Source organism: Lucilia sericata, unplaced genomic scaffold, assembly GCF_015586225.1.
Source record: "Lucilia sericata isolate MDLA Ls3-8-SP2 unplaced genomic scaffold, ASM1558622v1 Contig000496F_arrow, whole genome shotgun sequence".
In the NCBI taxonomy this organism is placed as follows: Eukaryota; Metazoa; Arthropoda; class Insecta; order Diptera; family Calliphoridae; genus Lucilia; species Lucilia sericata.
Genome location: NW_023994510.1, coordinates 145244 through 171243, shown reverse-complemented (window position 1 = coordinate 171243; position 26000 = coordinate 145244). Strand labels below are relative to the sequence as shown.

The 26000-nt window shown below is 30.7% G+C and overlaps 2 protein-coding genes across 2 annotated transcripts; one reads left to right on the top strand and one right to left on the bottom strand.

Moving 5' to 3' along the window:
* The first annotated feature begins 1676 nt into the window (after positions 1–1676).
* LOC119605561 (cuticle protein 64) lies at positions 1677–2907 on the top strand. The gene is made up of 2 exons (XM_037958752.1): positions 1677–1822; positions 1987–2907. The coding sequence occupies exons 1-2, from the start codon at positions 1811–1813 to the stop codon at positions 2452–2454; spliced, it is 480 nt and encodes a 159-aa protein (XP_037814680.1). The 5' UTR covers positions 1677–1810; the 3' UTR covers positions 2455–2907.
* A 2933-nt stretch (positions 2908–5840) lies between these two features.
* Positions 5841–8936, bottom strand: LOC119605565 (cuticle protein 16.5). Its single transcript, XM_037958757.1, has 2 exons — positions 8659–8936; positions 5841–6430 (listed from the first exon to the last, which is right to left on the bottom strand). The coding sequence occupies exons 1-2, from the start codon at positions 8668–8670 to the stop codon at positions 6029–6031; spliced, it is 414 nt and encodes a 137-aa protein (XP_037814685.1). The 5' UTR covers positions 8671–8936; the 3' UTR covers positions 5841–6028.
* Between the last annotated feature and the right edge of the window lie 17064 nt (positions 8937–26000).

The window sequence follows — 26000 nt, the reverse complement described above, 5'->3', positions numbered from 1 at the left end:
ATTTTCTATAAAAAATCTTGTTTAGGAAAAGATTTTGTATAGAAAATTTTTATTCTTACAAAATTCTTATAGCAATTCATACTCGGGACAAAGTTTTCTATATAAAATCTAGTTTGGGACAAAATTTTCAATAGAAAATCATAATTTTCTATAGAAATCTTGTTTGGGACATAATTTTCTATAGAAAATCTTGTTTGGGACATAATTTTTTATAGAAAATCTTGTTTGGGAGAAAATTTTCTATAAAAAATATATTTTAGGACACATTTTTCTATAGAAAATCTAGTTTGGGAAAAAATTTACTATAGAAAATCTTGTTTGGGACAAAATTTGCTATAGGAAATCTTGTTTAGGACATAATATCCTATGAAAAATCCTGCTTTTGACTTGTTTTGGACAAAATACTCTATATAAAATCTTGTTTGGGACAAAATATTCTATAGAAAATCTCGTTTGGGATAAAATTTTCTATAGAAAATCTGGTTTGGGACAAAATTTTCTATTGATAATCTTGTTTGGGATAAATTTTCTATAGAAAATCTTGTTTGGGACACAATTTTTCTATAGAAAATCTTGTTTGGGTCAAAATTGTCTTTAGAAAATCTTGTTTGGGACAAATTTTTCTATAGAAAATCTTGTTTGGGACAAACTTTTCTATAGAAAATCTGGTTTGAGACAAAGTTTTCTATAGAAAATCTTGTTTGGGTCAAAATTGTCTATAGAAAATCTTGTTTGGGACAAACTTTTCTATAGAAAATCTGGTTGGGGACAAAATTTTCTATAGAAAATCTAGTTGGGGACAAAATTTTCTATTGAAAATCTTGTTTGAGACAAACTTTTCAATAGAAAATCTAGTTTGGGACAAAATTTTCTATAGAAAATCTTGTTTGGTACCAAATTTTCTATAAAAAATCTTGTTTGGGACTAAATTTTTAATAGAAAATCTATTTTGGGACAAAATTTTCTATAGATAATCTTGTTTGGGACAAAATTTTCTATAAATAATCTTGTTTGGGACTAAATTTTCTTATAATTTTCTTGATAAACTTGTTTGGGACAAAATTTCCTATAGAAAATCTCTATTGGAACAACATTTTCTATAGAAAAGCTTATATGGGACAAATATTTTCTTATTTGTGACAAAATTTTTTTGGACAACATTTTCTGTAGAAACATACATATATATAGAGTACTTATCATTCGTCTTTAATCTCCCACTGATCGTTTTTTCTTACATCTTTATTTATTCCATCTCGACACTTACACTTTCATTTAGTGGCGTTAAAACGTCTCTAAACGTTTCAACTAATCGTTTTATTTGAAACAGTTTTTGATTTCAAAATTGTTTTTGCAATTTTTACACACATATGTAAGCTGCTTAGTTTCAGTTTCTCTTGAAATCCGTACTATAACTGGAACAAAATCCAAAATTTATTTGTTATATATTTTTTTGAATCCTTGTTTGGCTTGTCTTACCTGATTTTGTTTTCATTTAATTTTTGTGGTTTCTATATGTTTTCTCTGTGTCTCTTTGTTTTTGGATTTCATTAATTATTTGAAACTTCGTAAATATTTTGCACCACATACCGATATTTGTGTTTTATGTTTTAAGTGAATTTCAATAATTTTGTTTTACTTTTTCCAGTATAAAAACAGCATGATGTTTAACTAGATTTATCACAACACATTGTGGCAGACACAGGCACAGCATAAGAGATTACAAATAAAATTTGTACAAGAAGTTGTTTTAAATAATTAAAGAAAATAATTTTAAATTTTGTTAAATTTATAACTTAAAAAAAACAACAATATGTATAAATTGGTAAGTCCTGGCAGTAAGGAGTAAAAATCAAAGGATTATAAGGAAGTTTGTTAAAAAGAAGTGCAAAATAAAATATAAATTTTCGTTGAAAATAAAAAAAAAAAAAAAAATAAAAAATTAAAAATTGTTTCAAATTATTCTAATTCTTTCTTACTTTACTTCAGTACCTCTTAGTACTAGCTGTGCTCTGCAGTAGCCAATCTTCCTTGGCTGGCTTCTTGGGTGGCTATGGCGGTTACGGTGGTTACGGAGGTCATGGCCTTAGCTATGGTTATGGCGGTGGTCATGGCATCGGCTACGGCTATGGTGGTCATGGTGGTGGTTATGGTGGCGCTGTAATAGCTGCTGCTCCCGTTGCTGTAGCTGCTCCTGTAGTAACCAAAGTAGCCGTATCCCAGCCCATCATAACAAAAACCATTACTCCTGTTATTACGAAGACCATTAGTGCCGCACCCATTACTGTGACTAAAGTAGCAGCTCCTGTAGTTGCAGCACCCGTTGTGGCTGCACCCGCCTACATAGGCGGAGGTTATGGCGGTTATGGTCATGGTTATGGCGGCGGCTATGGTCATGGCATTGCCATTGGTGGACTCTATGGCGGTCATGGTTATGGTGGTGGCCATGGTTGGTAAGCAGGATATTTGCAATAGCAATTAGAGAGTTATGTTTCTATTGGAAGAGTTATGGAAATAATTGAAAGAAACATAAAATCTTGCATTTAATCAGATATCACATTATATATCTTAATTTTTCTTTAAACATTTGTATATCAATCATCTTTCCATCGTTTGTATTGCATTAAAAAAAAACACAAATAATTATTTTAAACCTGCCAAATAAACAGTCATATTCATTATTATTTAAGCTAAACATGCTCATTATAAAATACATATATTTAATAAATATTATTAATAATACTAACCATCTTGTATATATATATTTTTTATATCATATTCAATCCATATGTACCTTATTTAATCATTTAAAAAGTATATTGTCCAAAATGTTTATGACTAAATAATTTTATAAATTATCGAATTTAAACCAACCAATAAAGCACAATTAGCACCAAAAATGTGTGCTCCAAAGAATTTAAAGTGAAGTTTTAATAAGAAATTTAAGGACTTTTTAAAAACTTAGTTGGGACAACAAATCCTATAGAAAGTCAGTACGAGTCAAGTTTTTCTAAACAGTAGTTATTTGCTTTTTCCCATGCGACCAACAGAAAATCTAATTTGGTTCCACTTTTTGAATTGAAAATATTGTTTGAGACAAAATTTAAATCAAAAATCTATTTTGTCTCAAAATTCTCCTTTGGGACAACTGTTTTGAGAGACAGTTTTAATTGGGACAACATTTTCTGCAGAAATTCTAATATTTTTCTAAAATTTCCTATAGAAAGTCCTATTTGTGACATAATTTTCTCGTTTGTGACAAAAATTTCTATAGAATTTGGGACAAAATTTTGTTCCTGTTTGGAACATAATTTTCTTGTTTGGGACAAAATTTCCTATAGAAAATCTTGTGTGGGACAAAATTGCCTATAGAAAATCTTGTTTGGGACAAATTTTCCTATAGAAAATCTTGTTTTGGGACAAAATTTCCTATAGAAAATCTTGTTTGGGACAAAATTTCCTATAGAAAATCTTGTTTGGGACAAAATTTCCTATAGAAAATCTTGTTTGGGACAAAATTTCCTATAGAAAATCTTGTTTGGGACAAAATTTCCTATAGAAAATCTTGTTTGGGATAAAATTTCCTATAGAAAATCTTGTTTGGGGCAAAATTTCCTATAAAAAATCTTGTTTGGGACAAAATTTTCTATAGAAAATCTTGTTTGGGACAAAATTTTCTATAGAAAATCTTGATTGGGACAAAATTTTCTATAGAAAATCTTGATTCGGAAAAATTTTCTATAGAAAATCTTGATTGGGACTAAATTTGCTATAGAAAATCTTGATTGGGACAAAATTTTTATAGTAAATCTTGATTGGGACAAAATAACCTTGATTGGGTCAAAATTTTCTATAGATAATCTTGATTAGGACAAAATTTTCTATCGAAAATCTTGTTTGGGACAAAATTTTCTATAGAAATCTTGATTGGAACAAAAGTTTCTATAGAAATCTTGATTGGGACAAAATTTTCTATAGATAATCTTGATTGGGACAAAATTATCTATATAAAATCTAGTTTGGGACAAAATTTTCTATATAAAATCTAGTTTGGGACAAAATTTTCTATATAAAATCTAGTTTGGGACAACATTCTCAATAGAAAATCTTGTTTGGGACAAAATTTTCTATAGGAACATAATTTTCTTGTTTGGGACAAAATTTTCTATTGAAAATCTGATTTGGGACAAAATTTTGTATAGAAAATCGTGTTTGTCACGTAATTTTCTTGTTTGGGACAAAATCATCTATATAAAATCTTGTTTGGCACAAAATTTTCTATAGAAAATCTTTTTTGTAACTTAATTTTCTTGAGATAATTTCGTTTGGGACAAAATTTTCTTTATAAAATCTAGTTTTGGGACAAAATTTTCCATAAAATATGTAGTGTGGGACCAAATTTCTTATAAAAAAATCTTGTTTGTGAAAAAATTTCTATAGAAAATCCAGTTTGGGACAAAATTTTCTATAGAAAATCCTGTTTGGGATATAATTTTTAATAGAAAATTTAGTTTGGGACAAATTTTTCTATAGAAAATCCAGTTTGGGACAAAATTTCCAATAGAAAATAAAGTTTGGGACAATATTTTCTATAGAAAATTTGGAGTGGGACCATATTTCCTATATAAATTATACTTTGTGACAAATTTGGCACATAGAAAATCTTGTGTTGAACTAAATTTTCTATAGAAAATATAGTTTGGGATCAAATTTCTTATTGTGACATAAATTTCTATAGAAAATCCCTTTTGGTACAACATTGTCTATAAAAAAAAAAATTTGTTTCGGACATATTTTTCTATAGAAAATCTGTTTTGAACATTATTTTCAATAGAGAATCTTGTTTGGGACAAAATTTTCTATATAAAATCTAATTTGGGACATTATATTCTATATGAATTATACTTTGGGACAAATTTGGGACAAACATTTTTACACAAAATCTTGTTTTGAACTAAATTTTCTATATAAATTCTTGTTTGGGACTTATTTTTATACAGAAAATCTGGTTTGTCAAAAAAAAGTATTGTTTGGGACACAATTTTTTTATAGAAAATCTAATTGTGGACTTAATTTTCTATAGAAAATATTGGACAAAATATTCCTATGGAATTTCAGATTTGGGACAAAATTGTTTAAAGAAACTCAAATTTGACACAATATTTTTCTACATAAAATTTTCTATAGAAAACCTAGTTTGGGACAATATTTTCCTAAAGAAAATCTAGTGTGTTAAAAGATTTTCATAAAAAAAATCTTGTTTGGGACAAAATATCCAAAAGAAAATCTTATTTATGAAAAAAAAAAATGTACAATGCAAAATATTTTAGGACAAATTTTTCCATTTGAAAATCCAATTTGGGACAACATTTTCTATAGAAAAAAATTTTCGGACAACAATTTACAAAGAACACCTTATTTGAAACAACATTTTCTATTTAAAATCTTAATCGATATAACATTTTCCGGAGAAATTTTTAATTGAGAGAATATTTTCTTATGATATTAATAAGTTTCAATGCAGATTTTTGTTTTAAGTGGCAGTCATGATTGGCATGGAAAGTGTTTAGGATTCAAAAGGAAAATGTACAATGTTAGCAACAAATGTGAAAGAAGAATTCTAGAATTCCTTTAATACTTTTTAAATTAAAACAAAACAACACCATTTTTTACCAATTTTTGAAAAAATAGTTTTCAATTTTTATTTACATTCGCACAAAAAAAATTATAATCGAGGAAATTTACAAATAACAAGTAAAAAATATTAATTATAACAAGAAAATAATAATAATAATAAAAAAATTAAAAAAAAAAAAACATTTCAAACTTCAAAGATTTTTTCGTTTTTTTTTTTGTGAAACAAAAAGTATACAGTCTCGCTACTAAATACACCATACACTTCCTTTTTTTTTGCTGTATTTCTTTCCCAAACCCGTTCTCAATATTAAATACTGTTATTGTTGTTTTCTTGTTGTTATTGTTGCTTTTGCTTAAAACATTATTACAGTATGTATGTATTTGTTTTGGGCGCTTACCAGCCATGACCATAACCCAAACCATAGCCCAAACCATGACCACCCAAAGCCAAACCGCTCAAACCATGACCGTATGAAATGGCGGGAGCAGCAGCTATTTTAACAGCTGGTGCAGCATAAGAAATGGCGGGTGCAGCATATTTAATGGCAGGAGCAGCATAAGAAATGGCTGGAGCTGGTGCAGCATAAGAAATGGCGGGTGCAGCATATTTAATGGCAGGAGCAGCATAAGAAATGGCTGGAGCTGGAGCAGCATATGAAATAGCTGGAGCAGCAATGGCATGACCGCCAATTAGACCACCATGACCGCCGAGAAGACCACCGTAACCACCACCATAACCACCCAAGTAGCCAGGAGCAGCAGCAGCGCTAGCAATGACAGCCAATGTAACAATGATCTGGAAATGAGTAGGGGAATTGCATTTAGTTCAGTTTGTAGTACTTAGTTATTAAGTTGTATTATGTTTGTGCTTAATTTTACTTAATTAGTTCTGTGTTTTTTTTGTTGTTTTGCTGTTAAATATGAGTAATTTTTTACAGTTTAGCTCAATCTATGATTTCTAATTACTTTTAATTTCTTAATTATTGTGTCAATTATTTTGTTGTTTATTAATTTTGAAATGATTCTTAAGCTTTGGTGAAAGGTGATAGACGATTTTAACTTAAGTAAAATCTAAACCTTGCAGTACTATAGCAGTTTTTTAGTGATTATTTGTAAAGAACTGTGAAGTTTTCACAACTTAATTATACAAAACTATATTTCGTGTACTTAACTTTGTGTACTCCAAGTATAAAAAGTGTACTACATTCTGTGCCCTAAACTTTATGTAATACATTTTGTGAACTACAGTTAATGTACTACACTTGGTGAATTAATCATTGTGTACTACACTTTGTGTTCTACACTTTGTGTACTACACTTTGTGTACTACACTTTGTGTACTACACTTTGTGTACTACACTTTGAGTACTACACTTTGTGTACTACATTTTGTGTTCTACATTTTGAGTACTTTATTTTGTGAACTACACTTTGTGTACTACACTTTGTGAACTACATAACGCGTACTACACTTTGTGAACTACACTATGTGTACTACACTTAGTGAACTACACACTGTGTACTACTCTTTGTGTGCTACATACTGTGTACTACATTTTGTGTACTACATATCGTATACTACATTCTATGTACTAAACTTTGTGAGCTACACTGTGTGTACAAAACTTTCTGAGCTACACTGTGTGTACAAAACTTTGTGAGCTACACTCTGTGTACTACACTTTGTGTACTGCACTTTGTGTATAAAACTTTATGAACTACATTTTGTGTACTGCACATTGTGTAGTACACAACTTTATGAACTACACTTTGTATACTACAATTTCTGTACTACTCATTGTGTACTTCACTTTGTGTACTACACTTTGTGTATTAAACTTTATGAACTACACTACATAGTACACAACTTTATGAACTACACTTTGTATACTACAATTTGTGTACTACACTCAATAAATTTTAAATTTGGTTGTTCCTAGAAAGACAGCTAGTCCAAGAATAAGAGCCTGGGATATGTAAAGAATATACGATAAAAATCTTTTTTAGTTTTTGTGCCACAAAATATAATTCGAGGACCTTTTTAATATCTCAAGCACTAAAGATATTGTAATCAATACCAAAATTATTTCCCTGGAACAAGATTTGCAAACAAAACCAAAACTTCACCGAAACTAAACTTAGCCTTTTTGCACTCTAAGCGGAATGAATGTGTGGCACACTTAGATATGCTGGACTTTTGAGATTTAAGAATATACAGAATTATCTTCTTATTATCTTTCAAAGGACTAACGATTTAAATCTTTATTCGTTGTTAGTTGAACGAATAATTTTCAGAACTCTTTTTAGTATTTCAAGCACTATTGATATTATAACCAGTTCTAAAATTAGTTCACTGGAACAAGATTTTACTTTTAAAGTAATTTCTTTTGCAAACAAAACAAAATTTCACAAAAACTAAACTTAACCTTTTTGCACTCTAAGCGTAAGATATATTTCGGAATAAATGTATATTACACTTGGATATTCTGGACTTTTTAGATGGAAATTTATTCAATACAAGGATTTATGATTAAAATCTTTATACGTTTTTAGTAGAAAGAACAATTTGTTCTGAAAAATATAATTTCAGAACATTTTTAATATCTCAAGCACAAAAGATATTGTAACTAGTTCTAAAAATTAATTCCCTGGAACAAGATTGCACTTTTTAAAGTAATTTCTTTTGCAACCAAAAATAAATTTCACAAAAACTGGACTTAGCCTGTTTCCACTCTTATCTTATGATATTGAATTTAGAATGAATATGTAGCACAAGTAAATATTCATGATTTTTAAGATTGAAATATAGAATATACAACTTTAAATTCTTATTGTCTTTCCTTTTAAAACACTTTTTTTTTTAAATTTTGATATTTTCGTTTTTTTAAGGATATATTCCAATTTTTTAATCATATGCACTATACTTTTTTGTTGCAATTTTATATTCACTATGTTTATTTTAATAAATATCCTTTTTCTAGTATATTTCCATAATTTTTGTTGTGGAATTTTTTTTTTACTTACAAACTTGAACATTTTGAAAGGATTTGCGTTTATAACTTTTGAATTTGAGTTTGTAAGAAAACTGTTTTTTCGACACAAGCTGACTTGGGTTTGAATAACTTGTTTCAATTGTCAATAGTATTTATAGCCGAAAATTTTCTGTTTACTTAGTAATATTATGATGCAGTATTAAGAAAAAATCTTATGAAAAACGCTGCCTCTAGTACTTCTATTAAGTACGAGAGTTCAGTTTCAGTGCAACCACATCCCAGTGCTACCACAATTGGGTACAACTTCATAGAAACGTTTACGAGTGCTAGAGCAGCGACAACAACAAAGTATGTTTGTCGGCTAATGCCGGTTGCTGTCGCAGATGTTGCTGCTGCAAAAAAATATAAACTAGAAATATCAGAAGCTTTATGTTGCTGACTAGAAAACAGCTGTTGCTCCAAAAACAAAAAATATCACTCATAAAAAACACTTTTACTTTTTTTTTTGTCCATAATATTGCTGGTTAAAGTAGTTATTAAACGAGAACTAGGTGAACGAGGGTTGTGAGAGAAGGATAATTAATAAAATTCCTAAAAAATAAAAAGCACAAGATTAAGCTTTAACATTTTAGGAAAATTTTTCAAACAACTTTACTTTTATTACATAAATTTCGAGTTCTTTTAGTCCTCTTTAGCATAAAAATTTCGAAAAAAAAAATTTCCCAACAAAATCAACATCCTAAACTTTATCTCTTTCCTTATAAACCGATTCTTAACTTTAAAACATGTCCCCCATAAAAAAAAACCTTATCTCACAACCCTCGTTTACACATCCACATTAATCAAACACTTAATCCGTTTGTCTGCCTATTAATCTGGCTCCCACCTGCCCTGCCCTGCCCCATCATTCTTTGCTTTACACTTCCCCTCTCACCACTTGTCAAAAGAAAAAAAAAAAAACGTCAAAATAACCCAAATAATTTTTATTATGACATCGATGATCATTTGCAATTTTTATATCATTTTGAATGAATTATAGTTTTCAGTTGCAATTTCGTTAAAAACAGAACAACGTCAATTTAGCACTTAATCAAGCATGTGTTGTAATCTATGTTGAAAATTTGTTAAAAAAATATTAAATCAAAATCATTTTGATTTTAAATTAATCCCATTTGTAGGTTGTTTATGTGTGTGTGTGTGTGTGCTGTTTGATTAATTTCAAATGTTTTCAAAAATTATGCGTAATTTTAATGATTTTCTTTCTAAAAACATAATTTGTACATTTTTTCCACATTTTGTCAAAATTTTCATATGGGGTTTGATGGAAAATCTGGTTTAGTTTTTAGTCAAGCGGATTTCCACTTAATTTTAGTGACTAATAGGTTTTTGTTAAGTGTACCCTACAATTGTTGTTAATGTACTGCAGCAGGTCTTTCAAAATTGTGTAAGATAGCAGTCCGCAGTAGTGGAATTTACAATATTGTCTAGGCCTTAGTGTGATATTTAGTCGAGACTATGGACTATGATAATATAGTATCATATATAGTTGAGTCTTATATAGAGCTGACACTATAGTTTTATAAATAGTCAAGACTACAGACCGATCTATCTACAGTCAAGATATTCAAAACTATATTTGAGATTATAATCTTATATGTATAGCCAAGACTATAGTCTGATCTATAGTCGAGGCTGTAATTTGAACTGCAATCCAATTAACTTTAAAGACTGTAGTCTTTAATTATTATGTGATCTTATCAAGACTACAATGTTATCTATAGTCGAAACTTTGGTGTGATCTGTAGCTGATGTCATAGCATTAACTTTAGAGACTATAGTTCTAATTTTTTGAGGCTATAGTCTGATCTATATGCGAGACTATAGTCTGATCTAAGGCGAGACTATAGTCTGATATATAGGTAAGTCTATAGTCTGATCTATAGGCGGGACTATAGTCTGATCAATAGGTGAGATTGTAGTCTGATCAATAGTGCAGTCTGTAGTCCGAACTATTGACGGGATTATAGTTTACTCTATAGGCCGATCGAAAAGCGAGACTATAGTCTGTTCTATAGGCGAGACTATAGTTTGATCTATAGGCGAGACTATAGTCTGATCTATAGGCGAGACTATAGTCTGATCTATAGGCGAGACTATAGTCTGATCTATAGGCGAGACTATAGTCTGATCTATAGGTGAGACTATAGTCCGATCTATAGGTGAGACTATAGTCTGATCTATAGTCGAGCATTAACATTAACTTTAGAGACTATAGTTCTAATTTTTTGAGGCTATAGTCTGATCTATATGCAAGACTATTGTCTGATCTAAGGCGAGACTATAGTCTGATCTATAGGTGAGACTATAGTCCGATCTATAGGTGAGACTATAGTCTGATCTATAGGCGGGACTATAGTCTGATCTATAGGCTGGACTATAGTCTGATATATAGGTAAGTCTATAGTCTGATCTATAGGCGGGACTATAGTCTGATCAATAGGCGAGATTGTAGTCTGATCAATAGTGCAGTCTGTAGTCCGAACTATTGACGGGATTATAGTTTACTCTATAGGCCGATCGAAAAGCGAGACTATAGTCTGTTCTATAGGCGAGACTATAGTTTGATCTATAGGCGAGACTATAGTCTGATCTATAGGCGAGCCTATAGGCGAGACTATAGTCTGATCTATAGGTGAGACTATAGTCCGATCTATAGGTGAGACTATAGTCTGATCTATAGGCGGGACTATAGTCTGATCTATAGGCGAGACTATAGTCTGATATATAGATAAGAATATAGTCTATAAGAGCGAGACTATAGTCTGATATATAGGTAAGAATATAGTCTATAAGAGCGAGTATAGTCTGATCTGTAGGCGAGACTATAGTCTAATCTATAGGCGAGACTATAGTCTATAGGCCTGACTATAGTCAAATCTATAAGGAGAGAAGATAGTGTGATCTTTAGCGAGTCTATAGTTTGATCTACAGATGAGACTGTAGTCTATAAGAGCGAGTATAGTCTGATCTATAGGCGAGACTATAGTCTGATCTATAGGCGAGAATATAGTCTGGTCTTTAGGATAGACTATAGTCTGATCTATAGGCGAGACTATAGTCTCATTTATAGAATCTGTTCTATAATACTAATAGATCAATAGCAGTCTAGTCTGGTATGTATATAGGTGAGACTATAGTCTGATCTATAGTCGAGCATTAACATTAACTTTAGAGACTATAGTTCTAATTTTTTGAGGCTATAGTCTGATCTATATGCAAGACTATTGTCTGATCTAAGGCGAGACTATAGTCTGATCTATAGGTGAGACTATAGTCCGATCTATAGGTGAGACTATAGTCTGATCTATAGGCGGGACTATAGTCTGATCTATAGGCTGGACTATAGTCTGATATATAGGTAAGTCTATAGTCTGATCTATAGGCGGGACTATAGTCTGATCAATAGGCGAGATTGTAGTCTGATCAATAGTGCAGTCTGTAGTCCGAACTATTGACGGGATTATAGTTTACTCTATAGGCCGATCGAAAAGCGAGACTATAGTCTGTTCTATAGGCGAGACTATAGTTTGATCTATAGGCGAGACTATAGTCTGATCTATAGGCGAGCCTATAGGCGAGACTATAGTCTGATCTATAGGTGAGACTATAGTCCGATCTATAGGTGAGACTATAGTCTGATCTATAGGCGGGACTATAGTCTGATCTATAGGCGAGACTATAGTCTGATATATAGATAAGAATATAGTCTATAAGAGCGAGACTATAGTCTGATATATAGGTAAGAATATAGTCTATAAGAGCGAGTATAGTCTGATCTGTAGGCGAGACTATAGTCTAATCTATAGGCGAGACTATAGTCTATAGGCCTGACTATAGTCAAATCTATAAGGAGAGAAGATAGTGTGATCTTTAGCGAGTCTATAGTTTGATCTACAGATGAGACTGTAGTCTATAAGAGCGAGTATAGTCTGATCTATAGGCGAGACTATAGTCTGATCTATAGGCGAGAATATAGTCTGGTCTTTAGGATAGACTATAGTCTGATCTATAGGCGAGACTATAGTCTCATTTATAGAATCTGTTCTATAATACTAATAGATCAATAGCAGTCTAGTCTGGTATGTAGTAGAAACTATGGCCTGATCAGTTATAGAGACTATAGTCTGATCTATAGTAGAGACTGATTGATCTATGATCGAGCCTCCGGTCTGATCTATAGGCGAGACTATAGTCTATAGGCCTGACTATAGTCAAATCTATAAGCAATCGATCGAAACGCTGGACTATAGTCTGTTGTATAGGCTAGTCTTTAGTCTTATCTATAGGAGAGAAAATAGTCTGATCTATAGGCGAATCTATAGTTTGATCTAAAGATGAGACTATAGTCTATAAGAGCGAGTATAGTCTGATCTTTAGGCGAAACTATAGTCTCATTTATAGGAGAGACTGTGGTCTAATCTATAGTATAGTTTAAACTTTTGTGTGATATAAGTATGTATCTGATCAATAATACTAATTGATCAATAGTAGTTTAGTCTGGTATATAGTAAAAACTATGGTCTGTTCAGGTATAGAGACTATAGTCTGATCTATAGTAGAGACTGATTGATCTAGCCTCCAGTCTGATCTATTTAACACTTAATAAATAAAAATGTTTGAAACCCTTTTAAATTCGTTTAGTTACTTGCAAAATTATAAACAAATTACAACGCAGAAAGATGTTCATTAAACAATAACAGTTGAATTTAATTAAAAACTGACCGAAAATTAACAAAAAATATACAGCCTAAAGTTATACTTTAAAATTTAAAATGCTAAATGATCAAGAAATGTGTCATAGGGCTTATAAAATTCGGCTTTAAGGTTTTCTACTATCAATAAAAATACATTGTCTAAGCTATAGGTTTTTATGTTTTGTTTTCGATAATTTTTTTTTTTCTATAACAAATTTTGTTAGTTTCGATTACATTAAATCATATATTTGTTGTTATTTTCATGAATTTTAATAATACGGTTTATTGACCGCTATTTACAAACATACAGACTGCAAAGTTTTGGCCAATTTAGGTATTAACTTTACTATATGTAGTTTGTTGTAATTTTTTTCTAGTATTTATTAAAAAAAAATACTATAAAATTTTATGTTTTGAGAGGTTTTCTTAATTCTTTTTCAATTTTTTATTTCTCAGATTTTTTCATAGATTTTCTACTGCAATTAAATTAAGTGAGTTGTATTAAATGTAGTTTGTAGTCTCAGTCCACTACTCCGCCACACCTCTTTCGAATTGTCTTAAAAACTCCTCTTATTTTGAAAATGTGAGTTTATTGTTCGTTTCGGTTAAAAAAAAAAAAAAAATAATAATTTTAATTTTATTCATGTTTTTTTTTTTTCGTTATGTTTAAAGTAGCATTTCGCACATGAATGAGATGATGTATGTAACGATCGTTCATTTGTTTGTTGAAAACAATTACAAAATATTTGTAATCATTTATACAACAAATACATTCTATGGTTGTTTTATTTGTATTTAATACAAGACTATTATACTAGTATTATGTTTTAGTTTTTTTTCTTCTACGAACAATAAATTGACATTTAAAGAGATTGTTTTTCGAAAACTAAACTTTGACCAAGGCAATTATTAACGGCTGCCTGCCTGTGTATTCGTATCTCATATTGTGCGGTTACATTTACTTTTATTGTTCGAAATTAAGTGCAATTTATAACTGGTTTAGGTACTTTTTCTGCTCTGTAGCGAATCTCAACTGCTTCCTTGAATTATTTTTAATAATTGTAACTACATACCTATTTAATAGCTTATCATTTAAATTTTTAGCTTAACAAGTTTTTTTTTTAATTTATTTATATTAAAAAAACATAGTTTTTAATTTTATTCCTTAAAGTCTTGCCATAAATATTACAAAATTGCATGTGATTAAACAGAAATTTTTGTTTAGGAGTAAATTCGTCTGATTTTTTTTTTAAATTTTGCAATCATTTTAATAAAGTGTGTCACACTAGTTGCTAAATTGCTAGATTATTTATGTCAATTCATTAATATACTGTTTGCATTTATCAAAATAATTTTATGATGTCTATATTATTTTTTTTTTTCTTTTGATTTAAGTGAAAACAAGTTAAAGTGATAAATTTCTATGTATGTTCAGATGCGAAGAATTTTAAATAGATTTTACTACACGCTATTTTGGTAAAGTCTTCGCTATACTGCGGACTATATAGTTCCACCTTTAATAAACACTATCGTCCTATTTTGGGTTCAGGCTCTATACTAATCTGGAGTTCATTTGTAATTCGGATTATATAAGACTATTGTCTTATCTATAGTCCAGACTGTAGTTTTATCTATTGTCCCGACTATAGTCTTAACTATGATCCTCACTATAGACTTATATAGCACAAACTATATAGACTTGTCTATAGCCCAGACTATAGACTTATCTATAGTCCAGACTAAAGACTTATCTATAGTCCAGACTACAGGCTTATCTATAGTCCAGACTATAGACTTATCTATAGTTCAGACTATATACTTATCTATAGTCCAGACTATAGATTTATCTATAGTCCAGACTATAGATTTATCTATAGTCCAGACAATAGATTTATCTATAGTCCAGACTATAAACTCACCTAAAGTCCAGACTATAAACTTATCTATAGTCCAGAATATAGAATTATCTAAAGTCCAGACTATAGACTTAAGTCCAGACTATAGTCCACACTAAACTATAGACTATAGTCCACACTAAACTAAAGTACAGACCATAGACATACCTTTAGTCCAGACAATCAACTTATCTAAAGTGCAGACTATAGACTTATCTACAGTCCAGACTATAGACTTATCTATAGTTCAGAATATAGAATTATCTCTAGTCCAGACTATTGACTTATCTCTAGTCCAGACTATAGACTTATCTATAGTCCATACTATAGACTTATCTATAGTCCAGACTATAGACTTATCTATAGTCCATACTATAGACCTATCTATAGTCCAGACTATAGACTTATCTAAAGTCCAGACTATAGACTTATCTATAGTCCAGACTATAAACTTATCTATAGTCCAGACTATAGACTTATCTACAGTACAGAGTATAGACTTATCTATAGCCCAGACTATTGACTCAGACTGGAGTTTAGATAAGTCCAGACTATAGACTAGTCTAAAGTCCAGATTATAGACTTATCTATAGTCCAGACTATAGACTAAAGTCCAAACTATAGACTAAAGTCCAGACTATAGTCCACACTGTAGACTTATCTATAGTCCAGACTATCAACTTGTCTAAAGTGCAGACTATAGACATATCTATGGTTCAGACTATAGACTAATCTAGTGTGCAGACTATAGACTTATCTATAGTCCAGACTAAAGACTTATCTATAGTCCAGACTATAGACTTATCTACAATCCAGACTATAGACTTATCTATAGTCCAGACTATAGAATTATCTATAGTCCAGACTATAGACTTATCTATAGTCCAGACTAAAGACTTATCTATAGTCCAGACTATAGACGTATCTACAATCCAGACTATAGACTTATCTATAGTCCAGACTATAGACTTATCTATAGTCCAGACTATAGACTTATCTATATTCCAGACTATAGACTTATCTATATTCCAGACTATAGCCTTATCTATTGTCCAGACTATATACTTATCTATAGTCCAGACTATAGACTTATCTCTAGTCCAGACTATAGACTTATCTATATTCCAGACTATAGACTTATCTATAGTCCAGACTATAAACTTATCTATAGTCCAAACTATAGACTTATCTACAGTACAGAGTATAGACTTATCTTTAGCCCAGACTATAGACTCAGACTGGACTTTAGATAAGTCCAGACTATAGACTAGTCTAAAGTCCAGATTATAGACTTATCTATAGTCCAGACTATAGACTATAGTCCAGACTATAGACTATAGTCCAGACTATAGACTTATCTATAGTCCAAACTATTAACTTATCTAAAGTGCAGACTATAGACATAACTATAGTCCAGACTATAGACTAATCTAAAGTGCAGACTATAGACTTATCTATAGTCCAGACTAGAGGATTATCTATAGTCCAGACTATAGAATTATCTATAGTCTAGATTATAGAATTATCGATAGCCCAGATTACGGACTTGTCTATAGTCCAGACTATATGCTTAACTATAATCCATACTATAGTCTTATCTGCAGTCCAGACTATAGTCTTATCAATAGTCGAAACGTTTCTTAGTCTTAGCTATAATCTAAACTAAAAGTTAGGCTATAAGACTATATACTTATCTGTAGTCAATACTTATCTTAAGCCCAGACTATAGTCTTATCTATAGTACAGACTATAGTCTTGTCTTCATACTATTGTCTTATCTGTAGTTATAGTTTAGACTATAGGCTTGTCTAAAGTTCAGACTATAGTCTTCTCTTTAATCTAATTTATAACCCAGAATATAGTCTTATCTTTCGTCCACATTATAGTATTTCTTATAATCCAGACTATAGTCTTCAAATTGTCATATCTATGGCCTAGACTACCGCACTTTTACTTTTTCTACAAAAAGTGGATTATCAACAATCGCATTAATCTCGCTGGAAACTTTTACACTTTAATAACTGGCCCAAAACCATACGTAGATATATCATTACGAAATATTTAAACTCAATACTTATTTCTAGCCATTTTTCAAAAATCTACCAATTTATATACCAATTTACTCGCATAATTGTTTTATAATTTAAATTTCACTTGCCATTTATGGCTCCCAAAAGAAGCAAAGACCTTAAATTGTAAATTTAATTTGCAAATTTTTTCAATTGTCGTTTTTGCAAAAGGAAATACAACAAATCATATTGAATTAAATTTAAAACAACACAAAAATAACTTCAGTTGACTACATTAAACTAAACGAAACAATCATTACATATTGTAGTGGTTTTTGGCGGTTTTGGTTTGAAAATTCAAATCTAAATTAACTCAGATTTTTAAACTGATAGATAAATATCAATCTATTTAATCATATGCGGCAATTCCATAATGTGTCTCCCCAAAAATGTTGGCCTGATTGGGGATTGTCTTATAAAAAATCAATCGAAAAGTCAACACAATGGTAATACAATAAAGACCACAATCTCTGTGCTATGACCATAAACAAATCATGTTTTAGCCTTAAGGTTAACACCAAATCATTTGGTTTGTTACATGCTACACATTTTCATACATAAAACAATATTATGGAAATCATGTTATCTTGAGCATAAATGTATTTTCAACAACCACAAGAAAAAAAGATTTAATAAATGCAAACGTTATTCATAAAAATGTCGAATATTTTAAACAAATGCATCTAACGAATACGTAGATACATACATACGTTGCAAGTATAATAATACCACTATAGTAACTACTATGGGCGTTTGATTTTAAGCGCGAATTATTTTGTTTCAATTCTTGTTTTCTTTGTTGTTGTTATGTCATATAAAGTTCTTTGTTACTGAAGCGGACTTAAAAAGAATTGCTTTTCAATAACAATTTTTTATTTGTTCCCATAGAATTACATTTTATTGAGTGCGTAAGAAAAAAAATACAGAAACCAACCACTTGCAACACTCAGGTGCTGGTTTCTGTTTAATTGTTTTAAATGTCGGTAGGAAATGGGCGATTGTTATTAATCAGAATCATTGAGGTGTATATTACTTTAGTGATTATTTTCGTTATGTGTTTTTTTGTAACTATTGTAGTAATTCTTGATTTTGAAAGTTATTTTGAAGCAGAAATAGGAAATGTAAGAAATTCCTTTATACTAGAACAAAGTGTCTTAATATTATTAAGTTTAATATTTATTATTAAACTTTACTAAAATAGTACTTTACTGTAAAGTATTTTTTTATCAATAGTCTAATTCTAAGTCATAGTCGATAGCCTAGACTGCCTCCATGTCCCCTGGCTCCTTCATATGTAGTTTAAAACATAATATATTACAAGGTTTTAGTCTATAGTCTAGTCTAGTCTAGTCTAGTCTAGTCTAGTCTAGTCTAGTCTAGTCTAGTCTATAGTCTAGTCTAGTCTAGTCTAGTCTAGTCTAGTCTAGTCTAGTCTAGTCTAGTCTAGTCTAGTCTAGTCTAGTCTAGTCTAGTCTAGTCTAGTCTAGTCTAGTCTAGTCTAGTCTAGTCTAGTCTAGTCTAGTCTATAGTCTAGTCTATAGTCTAGTCTATAGTCTAGTCTATAGTCTAGTCTATAGTTAGTCTAGTCAGTCTATAGTCTAGTCTATAGTCTAGTCTATAGTCAAGTCTATAGTCTAGTCTATAGTCTAGTCTATAGTCTAGTCTATAGTCTAGTCTATAGTCTAGTCTATAGTCTAGTCTATAGTCTAGTCTATAGTCTAGTCTATAGTCTAGTCTATAGTCTAGTCTATAGTTAGTCTATAGTTAGTCTATAGTCTAGTCTATAGTCTAGTCTATAGTCTAGTCTATAGTCTAGTCTATAGTCTAGTCTATAGTCTAGTCTATAGTCTAGTCTATAGTCTAGTCTAGTCTAGTCTAGTCTAGTCTAGTCTAGTCTAGTCTAGTCTAGTCTAGTCTAGTCTAGTCTAGTCTAGTCTATAGTCTAGTCTAGTCTATAGTCTAGTCTAGTCTATAGTCTAGTCTAGTCTATAGTCTAGTCTAGTCTAGTCTAGTCTAGTCTAGTCTAGTCTAGTCTAGTCTAGTCTAGTCTAGTCTAGTCTAGTCTAGTCTAGTCTAGTCTAGTCTAGTCTAGTCTAGTCTAGTCTAGTCTAGTCTAGTCTAGTCTAGTCTAGTCTAGTCTAGTCTAGTCTAGTCTAGTCTAGTCTAGTCTAGTCTAGTCTAGTCTAGTCTAGTCTAGTCTAGTCTATAGTCTAGTCTAGTCTATAGTCTAGTCTAGTCTATAGTCTAGTCTAGTCTATAGTCTAGTCTAGTCTAGTCTAGTCTAGTCTAGTCTAGTCTAGTCTAGTCTAGTCTAGTCTATAGTCTATAGTCTATAGTCTAGTCTAGTCTAGTCTATAGTCTAGTCTAGTCTATAGTCTAGTCTATAATCTAGTCTAGTCTATAGTCTAGTCTAGTCTATAGTCTAGTCTATAGTCTAGTCTATAGTCTAGTCTATAGTCTAGTCTATAGTCTAGTCTATAGTCTAGTCTAGTCTATAGTCTAGTCTAGTCTAGTCTATAGTCTAGTCTAGTCTATAGTCTAGTCTAGTCTATAGTCTAGTCTAGTCTATAGTCTAGTCTAGTCTATAGTCTAGTCTAGTCTATAGTCTAGTCTAGTCTATAGTCTAGTCTAGTCTATAGTCTAGTCTAGTCTATAGTCTAGTCTATAGTCTAGTCTATAGTCTAGTCTATAGTCTAGTCTAGTCTATAGTCTAGTCTATGGTCTAGTCTATAGTCTAGTCTATAGTCTAGTCTAGTCTAGTCTAGTCTATAGTCTATAGTCTATAGTCTAGTCTATAGTCTATAGTCTATATCTAGTCTATAGTCTAGTCTATAGTCTAGTCTATAGTCTAGTCTATAGTCTAGTCTATAGTCTAGTCTATAGTCTAGTCTATAGTCTAGTCTATAGTCTAGTCTATAGTCTAGTCTATAGTCTAGTCTATAGTCTAGTCTATAGTCTAGTCTATAGTCTAGTCTATAGTCTAGTCTATAGTCTAGTCTATAGTCTAGTCTATAGTCTAGTCTATAGTCTAGTCTATAGTCTAGTCTATAGTCTAGTCTATAGTCTAGTCTATAGTCTAGTCTATAGTCTAGTCTATAGTCTAGTCTAGTCTATAGTCTAGTCTATAGTCTAGTCTATAGTCTAGTCTATAGTCTAGTCTATAGTCTAGTCTATAGTCTAGTCTATAGTCTAGTCTATAGTCTAGTCTATAGTCTAGTCTATAGTCTAGTCTATAGTCTAGTCTATAGTCTAGTCTATAGTCTAGTCTATAGTCTAGTCTATAGTCTAGTCTATAGTCTAGTCTATAGTCTAGTCTATAGTCTAGTCTATAGTCTAGTCTATAGTCTAGTCTATAGTCTAGTCTATAGTCTAGTCTATAGTCTAGTCTATAGTCTAGTCTATAGTCCTAGTCTATAGTCTAGTCTATAGTCTAGTCTATAGTCTAGTCTATAGTCTAGTCTATAGTCTAGGTCTATAGTCTAGTCTATAGTCTAGTCTATAGTCTAGTCTATAGTCTAGTCTATAGTCTAGTCTATAGTCTAGTCTATCAGTCTAGTCTATAGTCTAGTCTATAGGTCTAGTCTATAGTCTAGTCTATAGTCTAGTCTATAGTCTAGTCTATAGTCTAGTCTATAGTCTAGTCTATAGTCTAGTCTATAGTCTATAGTCTAGTATAGTCTAGTCTAGTCTAGTCTATAGTCTAGTCTATAGTCTAGTCTATAGTCTAGTCTATAGTCTAGTCTATAGTCTAGTCTATAGTCTAGTCTATAGTCTAGTCTATAGTCAGTCTATAGTCTAGTCTATAGTCTAGCCTCTATAGTCTAGTCTATAGTCTAGTCTATAGTCTAGTCTATAGTCTAGTCTATAGTCTAGTCTATAGTCTAGTCTATAGTCTAGTCTATAGTCTAGTCTATAGTCTAGTCTATAGTCTAGTCTATAGTCTAGTCTATAGTCTAGTCTATAGTCTAGTCTATAGTCTAGTCTATAGTCTAGTCTATAGTCTAGTCTATAGTCTAGTCTATAGTCTAGTCTATAGTCTAGTCTATAGTCTAGTCTATAGTCTAGTCTATAGTCTAGTCTATAGTCTAGTCTATAGTCTAGTCTATAGTCTAGTCTATAGTCTAGTCTATAGTCTAGTCTATAGTCTAGTCTATAGTCTAGTCTATAGTCTAGTCTATAGTCTAGTCTATAGTCTAGTCTATAGTCTAGTCTATAGTCTAGTCTATAGTCTAGTCTATAGTCTAGTCTATAGTCTAGTCTATAGTCTAGTCTATAGTCTAGTCTATAGTCTAGTCTATAGTCTAGTCTATAGTCTAGTCTATAGTCTAGTCTATAGTCTAGTCTATAGTCTAGTCTATAGTCTATAGTCTATAGCTAGTCTATAGTCTAGTCTATAGTCTAGTCTATAGTCTAGTCTATAGTCTAGTCTATAGTTTAGTCTATAGTCTAGTCTATAGTTTAGTCTATAGTTTAGTCTATAGTTTAGTCTATAGTCTAGTCTATAGTCTAGTCTATAGTCTAGTCTGTAGTCTAGTCTATAGTCTAGTCTATAGTCTGGGCTATAGTCTAGTCTATAGTGTAGTTTATTCTATATATAGTCTATAGTCTAGTCAATAACGTAGTCTATAATCCCGTCTAGAGTGTAATTTATGTCTTTAGTCTAGCTCTTTATTCTTTCAATGGTTTACTCTATAGTTCATCATATTTCCTATTACCCCTTTTATTATCAAACCCAACCGGACTTTAATTAAAGTGCGTGCAATATGAAAATGCCTTAACACTTTTACTGAGATTTTTTTTTTAACAAATTCTTTTTGATTGCAACTTTAGGTTATAATTAACTGTTCTATTAAAAAGGGGCGTTTGTTCATATTTTTCATAAAATTTATTTTAAAAATTAAAATTTTAAAGTTGGAGTTGGTGGAAATTATGAAATTTTTTTTTTAAATTGATTGTTTAAAGCAAAATGTGTAAATTTAATGAATAGTTTCTATGATTTTAGAGTTTTACTCCCCATACAAAAACGTATTAAAATATAGAGGTGCGTAGATAGTGCTACTTAATGCATTTATGGATTGAAATTTAAAATGCAGACAGAATTGGCTATAATAATTATATAGTAGTTTTGACTTAATTTGTTTAGCTTATCATTTTTGTTAAAGTGGAATTAATTTCTAAATAAATTTGATTTTTTCTTTCTATTTTAATAAAATGTTATATTAATTTTGATAAATAATTTGATTTGTAATAAATTTTAAAACATTATTTTGTTTGTTTTTTTTTCAGATTTTTGCAGAGCTAAGGTAAGTGGATAATATTTGTGTGTTACCTTTACAATTAAATTAACATGGTCTGTTGTTATTTTTCTATAATTATTTAATTAAGGTTTATTGAAAAAAATTGTTTGATTTAAAACTAATGAGTTGTTTGATTGTTGCTGATCTTTTTAAGGCATTGTTGAAATCGCTATTATTTGTATTTTTAGTTTTTTTTTAATATATTTTTAAGACATTGAAATTACGAAACGAGTAATTGATTTAAATAATATAAATTTTTATTATTTTAAAAAAGTGATTTGTAAAGAGGTGTTATTTATAAAATCTTTTTAATAAAATTTTCAATGAAGAATTTAATGTTAAATTTTTAGAAAAAAATTTTGTGAGAAACCAAACTTTTTGTAAAACGTTAATTTTTTGCGAACAAATTAATTTTAAGTAAAAAATATTATTTGATGGGTAATGGATATTTTAGTAAAAATCTACCTAACATAGTCAATGAATATGATAGGTTAGGTTACGTGGGTTGCTCGCAAATTATCGAGTTCACTCGGATGCCTTGTGTCCCATAGAATTACTATTACTAAAAGGTAATCGAAGAGACAACAGAGGGTCCAGTTTATCGGAAAAAAATCCGTCTTTCCCTCTTTAAACCATGAGTGTAGATTGACATTACGTCGTCCCTCAGGACGGTGTTCGCTGCGCAATGATACCTTGTCGGTATTCTGGTCCTAAAAGACCTCTAATAATTCATTGTTGGTACTATGTAGTCCGTTTCCTGCCCCATGATTGGCTTGCCTATCTTTAGTGATATAATGCCGTGACCAATACGATCATGCTTCAGTCCGTTTGACTATTTAAGTCGTAGAGCAGACTTAGCAGAAATGCATTTGATATGTATATACCTTCTCTAGAATAGAAAGGTGAGTCTTGGTTTCCACCACTCTCCACCAAACAACAGATGGTTTCTCTTATTAAAGATTTTCTTACATATATAGAAGGCAAATAGTTCCTTCTTCATTCGACTCTCAGCATTGCGTTTACACAAGAGCTTAGAGTCTAAAATTACACCAAGATACTTGGCTTCTCTTGAAGTATTCATAATGATAAGAAACAATAGTGGAGGTCTGAATTTTGGGATTTTATACCTCCTGGTTAAAAGAACCAGTTCGGTTTTGGCAGGATTGACACCTAGACCAATTTCTCTGGGACATAATAGCAGAACCCTAAGTCTAGTGTATAGTCTAGTCTATAATCTAGTCTATAATCTAGTCTATAGTCTAGTCTATAGTCTAGTCTATAGTCTAGTCTATAGTCTAGTCTATAGTCTAGTCTATAGTCTAGTCTATAGTCTAGTCTATAGTCTAGTCTATAGTCTAGTCTATAGTCTAATCTATAGTCTAGTCTATAGTCTAGTCTATAGTCTAGTCTATAGTCTAGTCTATAGTCTAATCTATAGTCTAGTCTATAGTCTAATCTATAGTCTAGTCTATAGTCTAGTCTATATTCTAGTCTATAGTCTAGTCTATAGTCTAGTCTATAGTCTATTCTATAGTCTAGTCTATAGTCTAGTCTATAGTCTAATCTATAGTCTAGTCTATAGTCTAGTCTATAGTCTAGTCTATAGTCTAGTCTATAGTGTAGTCTATAGTCTAGTCTATAGTCTAGTCTATAATCTAGTCTATAGTCTAGTCTATAGTCTAGTCTATAGTCTAGTCTATAATCTAGTCTATAGTCTTGTCTATAGTATAGTCTATAGTCTAGTCTATAGTCTAGTCTATAGTCTAGTCTATAGTCTAGTCTATAGTCTAGTCTATAATCTAGTCTATAGTCTTGTCTATAGTCTAGTCTATAGTCTAGTCTATAGTCTAGTCTATAGTCTAGTCTATAGTCTAGTCTATAGTCTAGTCTATAGTCTAGTCTATAGTCTAGTCTATAGTCTAGTCTATAGTCAAGTCTATAGTCTAGTCCATAGTATAGTCTATAGTCTAGTCTATAGTCTAGTGTATAGTCTAGTCTATAATCTAGTCTATAGTCTAGTCTATAGTCTAGTCTATAGTCTAGTCTATAGTCTAGTCTATAGTCTAGTCTATAGTCTAGTCTATAGTCTAGTCTATAGTCTAGTCTATAGTCTAGTCTATAGTCTAGTCTATAGTCTAGTCTATAGTCTAGTCTATAGTCTAGTCTATAGTCTAGTCTATAGTCTAGTCTATAGTCTAGTCTATAGTCTAGTCTATAGTCTAGTCTATAGTCTAGTCTATAGTCTAGTCTATAGTCTAGTCTATAGTCTAGTCATATAGTCTATAGTCTAGTCTATAGTCTATAGTCTAGTCTATAGTCTAGTCTATAGTCTAGTCTATAGTCTAGTCTATAGTCTAGTCTATAGTCTAGTCTATAGTCTAGTCTATAGTCTAGTCTATAGTCTAGTCTATAGTCTAGTCTATAGTCTAGTCTATAGTCTAGTCTATAGTCTAGTCTATAGTCTAGTCTATAGTCTAGTCTATAGTCTAGTCTATAGTCTAGTCTATAGTCTAGTCTATAGTCTAGTCTATAGTCTAGTCTATAGTCTAGTCTATAGTCTAGTCTATAGTCTAGTCTATAGTCTAGTCTATAGTCTAGTCTATAGTCTAGTCTATAGTCTAGTCTATAGTCTAGTCTATAGTCTAGTCTATAGTCTAGTCTATGGCCTATAGTCTAGTCTATAGTCTAGTTTATATCAAATTCAAATTTGATATAAACTAGACTAGACAAAATCTATTTTTAAATAACACCTCCCTTTTAGAAATAACTAATATGTATAAAAAATTTTATGCTTCACATTTTTGAAATATTGCAACTTTTTCACACATTACTTTTTTTACTATTTTATTTTTGACAAAAATCTAATATTTCGTCACGTTATTTTTAACAAATTTGTTTTACGAGTAAAAATTTTGTACACAGTCAGGTTGTGTGTATGTGTTTTTTTGTATTTTTTTCCCATAGCGAATTAATTGCAAAGGAGCACTATAAAAAAAATCATTTTGAAAAATTTTAGATTGCAATAAAATTTAAGTAGATCAGCTGTCAACGAAAAGCATATCTCGTATATTAAATCTTAAGGTTATTGTTTGTTTTTTTTTGATATTAATGGAAAAATCATTTGATTAAAAAAATTATAAAAATTGCTTAATATGTTTTGCAAAATTTTAGGCTGGTATTTACAAGCATAAAATTGCAACTTAAAATTTATTTGCAATTGATTTTAAAAGTATTGTGAAGGAGGCAGATCAGTTAAACTGGGGAGATAGTTAGGTTCTACATTATTTTAATTAGAAATTGTCACGCGATGTCGCCTAGTAAAATTCGTTTTCTAAAATGATTTAATTAATACAATCAA